A 13,843-nucleotide genomic window follows, 5' to 3' on the forward strand; every position below is an offset into this window, starting at 1 on the left:
TCAATCGGTTAAGAATGCGTAAAACCTTCTACAAGGATATCCAGGTAGACAGCATTGTTGGCGTGTTTTTGTATTATTATTCATGATTGATGACGTCACCAGCGTCCCCATCTGATTAAGTCAACATTCCCAGACATCCTCACCTGTGGCACACTTTGAACTGTGCTTTGAAAAGCTTAACCGCCGTGAACGCCATTTTGAAACCGGTCCACGCTGTGAGAGGTCTTACTCCCAGGGAGCTGTCGAGATTACATCAAGGAGACGATGAAGGGGTTTCTAGTAGCGATCTGTATTCTGTGCTGCTATAGCACACGCCTAGCTACAGGTAGGTGTAGCCGGTGTATATGTAGGTCAGCTTAATACACCTGACCCAGCTGTTTGCTTCGTCATTTATAATGATTCGAACGATTAAACTGGTCACGGATTGATTCAAATTAAGATAAATGGACCTTAGTTTGCTCGCTTTAACTGTAATCAACAAGAGCATCTAATGGTGCGTCAAGTGTTAAACGATTCTAAAACACCGTTAAGAACGGATTAAGTTGTCACCTGAATCGACCCTCCCCGTAAAAAATGTTTACGACGAAGGCATTTTCATTCAGGCAACGACGGCGACTGGGTTAAATTGCCTCAGCGTAGAAATCTACATAACGGTTAAACAGTGTTAAAATTGATTTCGCCTTAGGTATTTGGTGGGGGGGGGGGGGGGTGATGAAAAAGGTTAAACGTTAAATTCAGTCACGATTATAAAACTCGTTGAAGCCCGCACTCGTGGATAATTGATAAGAGAAAAAAGTGAAACCTGCAAAATAGCAGGGTAAACCCCCTTTCTTAGCATCCTGGTCTATCGATTTAAAGCCTGTTAGGGGGTTAGTGATGGACCTTTTCAGTATTAATTCTACCAGCGCATTCCCCTTACGAAAAAAAGTCCTATTGGATCCTATACAAAATTGGGCCAATTTCCTATAGAATCCTATGGGATCCTATATAGGACTTTTTCGTAAACTGGTGCCGATAACGGGATGATATACACTGCATTTGAGGTCGAGATGGAAATGATTCCGTCTGTGTGAAGCCAGGGCTAAAATTCTGAAGCCTTGACTTATGACCCGTGGCTTCTGTAACTGTCCCTTTTTAGCAGCTATTGTTTGAGCTACATCATTTATTTCCCTATACTGAGACCGAAATAGAAACAGAATCCGACATCCTGATGTAGGAGAAATTATTAAAACAGCCACACTGTAGTTTAAACAGTTCACGCCAAATGAAAGTGGAGACTCGTGTTTCGATGACTAGGTCGATAAGAAATCATTAAAGCAAATATTAAAGTGATATCGCTTTAAAAAGGGGTCGCAACTTAAATTAAACGGTTAATAATGAAATGGTCAAATTATGGCAGACCAAAACATGAAGAAATGCTGTTTACACGACAAAAAAAAAACTTATGCTGCGGCATGCCACGAGCATGAGCACATGAACAATAACCTGGTGCAGATTAAGTCATTAAATCCATATGTAATACAGATATAATCTAGGGCAACCCTCCCCATACCATTCCATAGTACACTATCTGCCATGTTGGATATCGCGAACGGATTTGATTGGCAAATCGGCCTTGGACTTCAAGTCAAAGTGTACAACAAACAATATGACATGAGATTAATATGCAGACCCCTTGGTGTTCAAATAGCGGTGTGCGTTTGTAATTTCTGTCCTACTCAACTGATATGAAATATTACAATTAGCTCAATTAACTCTATAGGTCCCAGCGAATAGCAAAATCGAGGCATCAATACTAAAGCAGACGAATTTATCATATTTCGTTTCATGAGTAAAATGCAGTCCTCTAGGTGAAATATTGTTGACAAATTGCGTCCAGGTTGGTCGTGAATTAGGTAAAAAAGTGTATTGCATCTTTGGGGAAGCCTGGGTCGCTGTCGTCCAAGGTCAGCGGTTTTATCAGGGGTGAAAGCTAGGGTAATGGCCCCTAGGGTGTGATGACTGGAGAGAAATACCACTTGAAATGATGACCTTTTTGTCTGGTTCCACCCCCACCGATCAGCCTCTCTTTGGTAAAACCTGCTTATAATATATCATCAATCTTACGTGTGCAAGTCAATATATCTTTGGAAAAAATTACAACGGATGACTGCTCTTTTAGTTCAGCTGAATATAAACCAAGGACGTACTAATATTAATGCTTTCTATAGCCAGAACAAATAAAAGCGAGCACTGAAATGCCTGCCCTTGCTAAATCCGATAAACCTTGAGGATATCCTGGTATTAATAGAAAAATAAAATTTCCTGATTCGTTCATCGATAACTTTCAAAGTATTCATAAAAAATACAAACCCCTTTCTTCAGTGATATGTTTGTGCCTCGCATTATCATGAAGAAATAAAATCCCACCTGTTTAAAAAAGGTCATTAATATGAATGTAACTGCATCGAGTCTACTACATTAATATCCATACAGACACTGAATTATTCAGTGTGCCTTTTATAAAATACTGTATCATATGCAATAATATACTTATTCTTGCATACCCTTTCAATCACATGACCGTGGAGTGCATAAAGAAAACGTGCATTCGAATGCAGGCATTGTCATAGAATGACACACTGCTTATAAATTTTTAATTCCATATCGTATCAGTAAATACCATGGCCTCGATCACTTACTAATCAATGTGTTATTCACTGACTCAGCTGGGACAGTGTGTGGTAGAGTAGTCTGTGTGATAAGATAGGGAATGAGAGGAAGATAACCTTGCTCTGCTAACCTCCACCTTGGGGTTTGAATGTCTCCTATATACTGCCTTTATATCTAAAAAAATCAATCTGGTCTCTCTCTCTCTCTCTCTCTCTCTCTCTCTCTCTCTCTCTCTCTCTCTCACACACACACACACACACACACACACACAGATTGACACAACAAGCTCACACACACACAGACTGGCAAAACAACAAGCACACGCACACAGACGTGGGCCTATATGCAGACACACCTGTTCAACTTATACATTCCTTAGTCAAGTATCCATACATTTATACAATGTGATTCTTGTAACTGCAATCTGAGTCAGCCTATATTACATCCATTATGCAGTGTAGGCATATTTGTCATACGCAGAGGTTGTCATGCACTAAGTTAATACCTAAAGTTGCCTTAACACCTGAGTTCTAATACATAACAGCACAGCAAACCGAACACTGTAAAATTATCACTATTACTTGGTCTTCCCAAGCTGAAGGTGTGAAGTTTCTCATAACACGTGTTGTGACAATGGTCAAACTTAATCCTATATCGAAAAGAGTCCCCCTATTTTCGCTTAAGGGTTAAGGGGCCCATCAATGAAGGCATAAAACTTTTTTCCCATGATAACTTGACAAATCAGAATCTGCATATGAATAGGCTAGAGGTTAATTAATTAAATCGTGACAGACTTCGTGCCTGTAGTATATTGATACTCCCCAAGGTTGTTCAAGTTGCTATGGACTACGTGTGGTAGTGATATGCTATCTAGACTCGAACGATTGGCGTTTGCAGTCACAGTGCAAACGGGTAACGGGCACAATATTTTGGAAAATATGATAAAAAGCAAATCCTGTAAGTCCAACCGTAATGTGGGGGGTAGGGGCGGGGGTAATTGCCAAGTTGAAAAAGACGGAAAGATGCGAAGGGGGGGGGGGGGGGGGTAACAAACAGACGAAGCAGACAGTGATCCCCTCTGTTTAGAATGATAAGAATGCCTTAAGCCAATAAAAAAACTGATAAAGGGTGACGCTGTGCACGCCATTAATATGTGGAACACTTTGAGAGGCGAATAAATAAAAAAGACGCTTACACTCCCACGTTAATGGAAACTTTGCTGACTCGATGTTGGTAAATATTACACAGCTATTAACCACAACATTCCTGTCAGAATTATATTGAAAGGCTGAATCATTTCTAAATACAAATGTACTCTCGTTAAAAGCATTTCGAAGAGTAAAAAAAAATAAAGATTTTTTCAATGAAGAGAACAAAAGTTACAACTTATTGCATTTAAATCAGACGAGTGAGTCATCTAATTTATAGTAAACAAGCTCAGAGATATGCAAAGCAAACAAAGACCTACGTGTACATTTAATTATTAAGCTATACACAACTATGTGTGTTAATTCATATGTTTCGTTTATCCGGCTAGACCACAGGTAGAAATGCCGCGTAACTTTATAGTTGAAATATTACACTTATACCGTTACGTGAAAGTGGCGGATTCAAGATATCCCGAACAAGGCAGTGGGAGGGGGGAGGGGCTTACATTTATACTGCCAACAATACCTAAGTATCTCCCACATGATCCTAACTATAAGAAATAGGGCCTAAAGACTTAAAGTTTTCTCTCCCTCCCCGTATCCCCATTTTTTATGTAATGATAAATACTGAATTATCACTTATGTACTTGGCACATTTCACTTAAACTTATTACTAAATACTACATATTATATCCACTAGGTAATATGTAGTGAAGGGTGAACTTTAAATGTGGTTAGGTGTATTACCTTGCGTTATTTTCTTTCCTTTGATACCAAAATAATTCTTCACTGCGTTTGTCACATATGTTAGTACATTTATATGTAACAGAAACATGTAGGTGTTGTGTGACACGGTGGTACAAGACATGAAAATGGTGTATTAACTATCAACCATAGATGTATGCACGACATCATAATGCTTTTCGTTTGAAAATAGCAACTGATACAGAAAGTTTTGATTTGGCGTTGCGATATCTCTTCAAATATATTGCAAGTGAGATTAAGAATTATCTCAATGTCGTGATCTCGTACATGTATAACAGCGGTGTAGGGGTGATATCGAAAGGTGAATATTTCTTTATTTACTTATTAAAGACAGATTGTTATTACTAAAAACTTGATTAGCATGTGCGGCTTTATCATACATCATTACAGGCTTATGTGAAGGTATAAAAACTTTATATGTGCTTGCCAAATAATCCGGCTGTAGTAGGTGTGACACGCGTAAGTTCTTATTTGGTTATTACTTAAATTGCATTGAATTAAAAATTGTCACCATATTATCGTGAAGGATCTTTAGCTTTATACCAGGTTGACAATATGATACAGAACAATAATATGTCGTTTGCCTGAAATCTGTGTCTTGAATGCCTACGTCAGGTGGTTATGACTGAAAATTGTCACGATCGAGAGAAAGGCGTTTTGCGTGACATTTCAATGCTTCCTCTTGTTTTGCTTTTATGATGCACACAAAAAGTGACATGGCTGGTATTTCCTGACACAAAATTGTTTTCATTCCTTGCACAAAGTGTTAGTACAAACATATCTATCGAAATAATTCCATTTTCTACTTTAAAGCGTAAAAACTTTACTTCTTTGAGCAAACATATCTATCGAAATAATTCCATTTTCTACTTTAAAGCGTAAAAACTTGACTGGAATATTAACAATATAAACTTCTGAAAAATTATTCGACCTTAAAGGACAATGCAATTAGCAATTATTATGGGGTTTTACATTTGGAGGGTTGTAATTAAGCAACGTCTTTCAGAAAGGTATGAACAACTAAGGCCCTACTAATAAATGCGTGCAACATTTTTTTTTCAGAAAAATTAAATAAACTTACCAAAATGTCAATGAAATATAGATTTTTAATACAGTGTCCTGCAGAAGATACTGCATCTTCATTCTGGGTCAAAAAATACCGTTTTCGTTTTTGAGCAAACTTTTTTCTGTACAAAAAGTTGGCTGATATCTATATATATATAGTCTGGGTAAGAAACACTATTCAAAAAGTTCAAATTGTGAACAGCTATTGTTTTTTTTATGGCATTAAAATGAATAACTTTTGTAAGCAAAGGGATCGAAGCACAGAGTGTGTAACCTGGTTTTAAATTTAAAAGATGATTCCTCTAAACATTACATAGTAATTAAAAAACGGGCCAATGATTGTCAAGATTAGAATTAAACTGTCACAGATCACTTTTTGTTGAGTTCAATTCAGGTGAACACATCATCAAAACTACCATTCGGTATTTTCAATTTACAACTCGACCCTTATGCATAATGCTTAAAAGTGCCTACTGTCTACAGAGGCGTCAATTCTATACACAATTTTTCACTGGACACAGTACAGACAAGTGCATAGAACAAGACAAGAAATAGCTGTGCACATTTAGTAAAAAAACTGGGACCTATTATATATGTACAATCAAAGCTGCGATGCTCAAGTACAAATGTATCTGAACCGAAGAGCCACGTTTTGTAACCAAAGAAAAATGCGAATACGCATTTTGCAATCAATTTTGTAAGTTTTAGGTAATTTTTAACTAGAAAGAATTATAGAGAAACCGCTACAGTGAATACATTTTGATATTTGGGGTTGATAGTCGCCTGGTGGGTCTATAATTTTCAGAAATAAATATTTGAAAACTTTACTTCTTTGAGCATCCACCTGTACTGCTTTATATAATTGCTTGATTATAATGCTTCGAATATTATAATGAAGGTAGTCTATATGCAACTTAAATAAATAATTCATGTTAATGTATTCTACAGGATTACAAGTAACATTAGCTGGTTTGCCTGTCAATGGGTACGTCATGAATCCTGAGGGAGGCAACCCACAACCACTAAACCTAGTGTGCAGTTACACAGTGGATCCAGGAGAGACGGCGACGTTTGTGACTTTTTTCAAAGATGGAACTGAAACAGCAAATCAAATAGTAGCTATAAAGGCATCTGATGGAACTCCCAAGAAATTCAACAGCTATACCACTAGAGCTGATGTGACGGCTTCAGGCTCTGATCCATCATTCACGTTAACTATCGGTGGAGTCACCATGGCAGATGAGGGGAGCTATAGGTGTCGTGTTAACACTGATTTCAATGTAGCCACCGTGACAACTGACGAGCAAACCCTTAGTTTACTCTGTAAGTATGACACTGTGAAAGAAAAATGGTCAATTTCAGTCCGCAGAAAAACAAAACGATTATTGTGAAATAATGTAATGATAAGGAGTAGGAGCAGTCTTTACACCTTTAGTTTGTGACTTGGATTTGCGATTGTGTTCGCCAAGTTAACGACTAAAACCATTATTTTCTTGTGCGATTGAAAAAATACTTGTTGGGAGCACGCATTATAAACTGCCAACGATTTGGCCCGCTTTTATTCTTGACTTTCGCTATTTACGTAGGAGTTTTTTCTCCATCCTGAACTTTTTTCAGTGGGGCGAATTATACGAGAAACTGATCATTTTGTCCACCCCAAAATGATTTTCCAGCGAGCTAAGTTTTGAGCACTAATAGTTGTTTCTTTACTACCCAGGGCGTGACACCTCAGCCAAATTTAATACTTTCTATCCCTCAGCTGTTCACTGAAAGCATCGTCGGGAGCGTATCTAGACACCGACAGTTGAGGGAACTTGCATTTCACAGCTCAACATGTATTTTTATGATAGCACTATGAAATCGCGGTTTGAGTCATTAATTCGGCGATTGTAATCATAAACCACATGTCACCCAAGTGACAAAGGGCGATTTTGTTAATAATTCAGCTAAATAGTAGTAATGAAGCTCACGACAAACGTTCACAAAACACACTCCCGCATGCTGGTTAATGTTAGAAGCAAAGTATTTTGAATTCTTTAAATTTCACCATTTTACAGATCGACCAAACCCACCCCAGATTACACGAGGGCCCGAAGTTGCCACAAACACCTATCGGGTATCTTGTTCCTCTGACGGCGGCAGACCAGAACCTGAGATAAAATGGTTTAAAACGCAAACTTCTGATCAGATAGAGGTCGCGATAAATGCAACTGCGAACACAGTGACACCCCAGGGAGACACCTTTCTGGTTGAAAGTGAAGTAGAAGTGATGGCAACCCAAGCAGATCCAGTTGAAGTAATTTGCCAACTACTGCACGATTCTCTTACAAGTCAGACCAAGACAAGTGTTATAGTTCCTGAAAGTGCTGGTATGTAAAAGAAATTGTGCATGTACGTGAATTTGCTCTTTGGTTGACAATCTGTCATATTTAATTGATACAAAAACACAAAAGTAAGATGTCTAGAGATTAAAAGCATGTGTCCAGATAGACACTTTTAGATTGCATGAATTCTTTTCAAACTGAATTTAAAAAATTCCCATCGCGTTCGTGCCTCATTTTATCGCTGTACATTTCAGATACATTCTGCTTTGCAATAGGCTGTACTTATCATTGCATGACTGATGGCTATGATTCCACTTCTTTATGGGCTAGTAATTGATTGAATATTAAGTATTGCTTTATATGCTTTCTTTCAGCGCCATCGACTACCATCACAGTAACAACTACAAATTCAACAGGTAGGTGACATTTACAATGCTTTTGCTTCAAAATCTTCTTACTCTTTTTATATTGATTCTAAGATACACTTTTTCACAAATCAGAACATACAATCGTTAGACCAACAATCCAAAAGTGGTCAACTGGACATAATACGGTATTTTCTATTTCCACGAAGTCCACGAAATTTCAAATTGAATATAATTGAGCACAGCGAACTTCCACATTGCTGCTATTCAGTGCATTGCAGTTTAGAGACTTGGCTTTTAGGTTTGTCTTAAAACCAATGCACCCAAGAATTTTTATTTATCTTGCCATCTTAGTTATTAAAAGGCACGTAACTATCGTTCTGGTACGACTGATTACAGCTGAGTTTTACCCATTGATAGACAATTAAACAATTCTACTTTTTACTCCATTAGCAATTACTAGATGTTTGCCTTTTCTGCCAAATATTTGTTTGCAAAATTATAAAGCTTCCCAAAAATAGTAATAGAAATAACTTTGATGACTGTTTCATTTCCAATTAGACAAAAACCCGGGGTCTGATCGAAGCACTGCTCCTCTTGAAGGCGGCGCAGTGGCAGGCATTGTAATAGCTGTGCTCATCATCGTTGCAATCATAGTGGGCGTGGTCGTGTTCCTCGTGAGGAGGAGGAGCGCGGAACCAAAGCAGCCTAAGGAGGAGCAGACAGGCGCAGAGAACCCAGCGGCCTCACAAACCGGTAAGTGGTGCTGATGGAATATTTTAACTGCACTGTTTGTGAAGTTATTTAATTAAATAATGTAGGTCTGACTGTGATGAGATATGTCTGGACTGCCCCGCACTTAACACGTCACCTTCTACTAAATGTTTCAAAATAGAATCAACCCTTGAACAGAGCTTTCGTGGGATCATTTTTGGTACCCGCTGATATTTCAAAATTAAGCGATTATTCACTGAAATTGCCTGTGAAATTTATGTGTATATATCCGGATTTATAAATTATGTTACTTCTTTCAACTTTAAAAAGACATCCCTTTGCAGTCTCATTTTTTAAATCAATGGGTCTTTCTGCAACGATATCAGAACTGCATCTACACAAAATGTTAACTTGTAATGCTGAAGCAGTGGAACTGCTCCTTAATCATAACAGCTATACCTTATAAATTATCAGCATCTTCAGCTTTCTAACCAGCAACAATCTGAAGTAAACGCGGAGAACATTTTTCGAAAGCTGTCTACAATTTCTATAACTTTAGGGAGCTCATCATACGTTCCATTACTTTTCAAAGTAAAAATTACAAGCATTATAACTTTACAAACATACCTTATGTGGTCAAAGAAGCGATATAGCACAGATAACAGCCTATCGAAGAATCTTAAAGGGATAATAACTCTTCGTTTTGGCCAAAAAATGAATTTTCCTGGAGTAAACAACAATTTTCCCATACTTACCAATGGTTAATGAATCCATTTTTACATTCAAAGTTAGTCCCTGTTTTTTTTCTAAAAAGTTTGGTTTTTTGTTAAAATCTCTTAAGAGATTATAACAGAGTACAGCCATCAATGGAGGCCACGTGGTCTGAAGACAAGCTCATATATCAGAATAATAGCTATAACTGCCGTTTTTGTGGTAAAACAGAATATATTATATTTCTATGAGTTGTTCACAATGTTTTTATTGTGAAATATTGATATCATATGAAGAGTTATTATCCCTTTAAGTAAAAGCAGCACGTTCTTTGAAAATAGATATTTTTAAAAGATTAAAGGTACATGTGACGTAAACGCTTACCCAACCATGCTTATCCATTGGTTCTTCTCCCTCAGATGTTCGTGGAGGAAACACAAACCCAGCTTATCCAGGTATCACATGCTCATCAGCATATTTATTTGCGGTTTAGTTTCCAATCAATCTGCTGATCGTAATATAATTATATGCTATTCAGTTTCGAAAATCTTTGGTTACGGGTTCCTTCTCTGCAGTTTATTTTGGTTTACGACCGGTTGTAAGCATAAGTGTGACGAGTAGCTACGTACAGGGGTCCATCGACAGATTGAGTCTGTTCGTCCCACTTATATAGCTTACAACCTGCGTATTTTCCCTTTGCTGATAGGCTCGTTTTAATGACATTGTGCACGTACAGATTTGACTTGATTTTTGGTTATGGGTTTGCATTTTATTAACTTTCTTTAACTTTTACAAATTTTTGAATCTGTTACTAATATAAATATGGTTGCATTATAGAATCCACCCTTTTTTATCTTAGTATTTCTTAGAAATGCATCTTTTTAGACAGTATGTTCATTTGTAGTACAACACAACACAAGAATTTTCTGGACTCTGTATATTCATCGCACTAACATGCCTATAAAGCTAGCACCAACAATTTGACACGTAATCAAAAGAAGAGATTATTTACAATAGAAGTGCGTGTCACTTGCTTTACGTCTGTGCCTAAATTACATTACATGTCACGTACTTGAGCACACACCAAATCAATAAATGATAGGCAGAAGAATGGCAAATACTGTGCTTTTTATTAGAATATTCACTGTTCGTCTAATAATTATTGATATTTTGATAATAAGAAGTGTTTGAAAATCATGTTTTTTAAATGTATTTTGATCAAAGATATATGTTTTAAAATCACATGAACGGGCACAGCATTCGAGATGGTACGCTAGAGAATAGCCTAATTATTCTTTTTAAGTATCGATATGCATTTTTCCTTCAGACCAAAGAGACGAGAAACCCCCAATTGAGGAATACAAACCTGAACCAACAACGTAAGTACTTTTTTTCCAAATTTTCCTATGAGCATATTAAACTATGAGCATTTAAATGAGCATATTGAAACGGGAGTTAATAATTATTAAGAAGAATTTTTTTATTTATCTGTAGGGTGTAAAAGCATCATGTCCTCAACGCCATAACTTGTGATAAAGAGATCAGCAGTGACTTTATACAAAGACAGTAGGACCTGCCCGGCAAAGACCATTGTGGACATTATGATGTCACACGTGACGTCATAACGTCCCCATAGCAACAGAGTGGGTTGTGAATGAGTAAGCCTCGACGAGTTTTCCTCCAGTCTAACGTCTGTTGGGGTGAACTAAACTGTAGTTGCTTCTTTACATTCTGAAGATTTCCCGGCAAGGGGGAAGATCATTTTGAAGATGTGTATTGCTCAATCACAAGTGTGTAAATTACAAAAACGGAGGAGCAGATTTAGAATGATTTTTAACGGATTTTCTACTTCTTGCATCGTCATGACAGCGGCAACGGAAGGCTACAGAATGTAAATTGAGCACTGGGAAAAAACTGCCAATTGTAATTTTATATTGAAAGAAACAACAGGTCGTTTTGTCAAGTTTAATTTTTTCAATATGACATAAGAATTCGTTTGTCTATCGTTGCAGTTGTTTGAGTAGCTATATTGTTTAATTTGTTGGTTACAAATTAGGTATGTTTTTTTGAGTTAGACGTCAAAGACGCTAGTTTTAAATGTTTCAATCTCTGGGGATAGTTATTAAGATGGAGAAAAATCTGCTTTGTTACATACATTCCATTCAAGCCCATTTATGTCTTTTTATTAGTAAGAAAGGAGTGTGACATGGAGATGCGATGCCCCTACCGGTCCCTTTTAGGACCGTGTCTATTTTTTGTGAAATTATTGTATAGAGAGAAAAGAACCAGATGTCCGAGTCAATTTTTTTTTTTTTTTTTTTTTTTTTTTTTTTTTTTTTTTTTTTTTTTTTGCTGACAAGTTGAACGCCTGGACGATGTAAATGTGACTGTATGATTATTTGTCTGATTGACTTGCAAGAATATTTTGGTAAGGAACGTGCCATTTCTGATGTATAATATTTTATAATAGATAATATTTCTGTTTACAGTTATAGAAAAAAAGATAAGCGATAAAGAAAACGTATTGGCGTGTATGTTATTAAATAATTTCTAACCAGCAATGTCTTATATTTCTAGGCCGAAAATGTTTTGTTACATACTCCTTTTATTTTCATGCATATATTTTGGCTTGAGGTTTGGTAGTGTGATTTTTTCCCTCCATCTTAGTTCACTTTTTAAGTTGAATGATTTTGTCACATAAACATCTTATATTACATTTATGCTATGGCTAACTTGCATTCAAAAGCATAGGTTGTTTATAAACCAGCATTAACGTGTAAAAACTGTAAAAATGGTCTAAATTGTTAAGTGGTCATCACACATGTAAATACCTCATGTGATGAGGGTATTGCCAATATAAATCTAGAAATGAAGAGGCAGTAATTAAAGTGGCGTATTTAACTCGATACGTAAGTTAAGCAATGATACACGGTTGAAATATGCGAGGATTGTTTGTATCTCGCCATAGCTGTTAGTCACCTTAATTCCTGGTTCCTCTGTGTCAGACAGATATTAATAATGAAAAGAGAACATAATCCTATGTTTAGTATACACATCATTATTCAAGACCTACTGGGGTTTGCTGGATTGGAGAGTTTCACAATAATCACTTAATTATGCAATCATAACTTGGATCAATGTACTTTGGTTTATTAGCAGAATTTCTAATCATATATGTTACTACTATAGGGGCCTACATGATTATAAATACATTGCCTACTTTGCCTGTGAAAGTTCAAACTGACCTGACCACCCCGCTTTCTGCATTAGTAAACTTAGAGCGCATTCTCAACGAATTAAGCCAGGCTTTACAAAGCCGGTGACCTAAAAATGGCGGACGTACATGAAAGAAAAACCGCCTAATCTTTTAATAGTCTCTCCGCCTCTCACACGCCTCCCCACACGTCGTCCCTGCGGGGTACAGTAATTAAATCTCGGCTCCGAACATTAATATTTATATTAATATTAATTAATATTAATATTTAGTGAATATCTCTGGTGATATTATCTCCTTAGATAGTCGATTCATTGCTGCTCTACGGGCCAAATTATTCCTTTTTCGTCTCTGTTTTCAAAGATAATAGAACAGAAGAGCTTTTTTTTTGGATCGCCTTCAGCCGCTATGCCTTCTTCACCACGAGTTTAACTGATGAGCATGCGCACTTAATATTTCTCAGGTAGCTTCCGCATGGCGAACGGAGCCGAGATTTAATTACTGTACCCCGCAGGGACGACGTGTGGGGAGGCGGAGAGACTATTAAAAGATTAGGCGGTTTTTCTTTCATGTACGTCCGCCATTTTTAGGTCACCGGCTTTGTAAAGCCTGGCTTAATTCGTTGAGAATGCACTCTTAGGTACCAGTCCCAGTCGCCCGAATTTGCTTGCAGAGTCCGTAGTTTCATACTGCCTATCCCGATGTGACATTCCCAATTAATTTTTGAGTGATTTTTATTGTGATGTCTACTTTGTATACATAATTATAACATTATACTTTCAATTGAAAGAAATTATTAGTTTTTGTACGAATTGTGATTAGGTAGCTATTGTTATTAAATATTTGTAAAAAATAACATTATTGTTTTGATGTTCATATACATGT

General features: G+C 36.9%; 1 protein-coding gene across 2 annotated transcripts; it reads left to right on the forward strand.

Annotated features, from left to right (window-relative positions):
* Positions 1–112: 112 nt before the first annotated feature.
* Positions 113–13,814, forward strand: LOC106154667 (uncharacterized). 2 transcript variants are annotated; one of them, XM_087018580.1, is made up of 8 exons: positions 118–325; positions 6,579–6,953; positions 7,688–7,999; positions 8,329–8,370; positions 8,881–9,075; positions 10,164–10,199; positions 11,072–11,123; positions 11,239–13,814. In XM_087018580.1, exons 1-8 carry the CDS (start codon positions 265–267, stop codon positions 11,243–11,245), a joined length of 1,080 nt encoding a protein of 359 aa, XP_086874706.1. In that variant the 5' UTR covers positions 118–264; the 3' UTR covers positions 11,246–13,814. The 2 variants fall into 2 exon arrangements, with proteins under 2 accessions (XP_086874707.1, XP_086874706.1); XM_087018581.1 differs by lacking the exon at positions 10,164–10,199 and having other exon boundaries at positions 113–325.
* Positions 13,815–13,843: the final 29 nt, after the last annotated feature.

The sequence above is a fragment of the Lingula anatina genome, chromosome 7, assembly GCF_051362555.1.
Source record: "Lingula anatina isolate TDL-2025a chromosome 7, LinAna3.0, whole genome shotgun sequence".
In the NCBI taxonomy this organism is placed as follows: domain Eukaryota; kingdom Metazoa; phylum Brachiopoda; class Lingulata; order Lingulida; family Lingulidae; genus Lingula; species Lingula anatina.

Excerpts from the sequence above, each read along its gene's own strand:
- LOC106154667 (XM_087018580.1), top strand. The coding sequence starts at position 265 with ATGAAGGGGTTTCTAGTAGCGATCTGTATTCTGTGCTGCTATAGCACA. Across the intron at positions 8,371-8,880 it reads AACAACTACAAATTCAACAG|ACAAAAACCCGGGGTCTGAT; the intron begins GTAGGTGACATT and ends ATTTCCAATTAG. Across the intron at positions 10,200-11,071 it reads CACAAACCCAGCTTATCCAG|ACCAAAGAGACGAGAAACCC; the intron begins GTATCACATGCT and ends TTTTTCCTTCAG.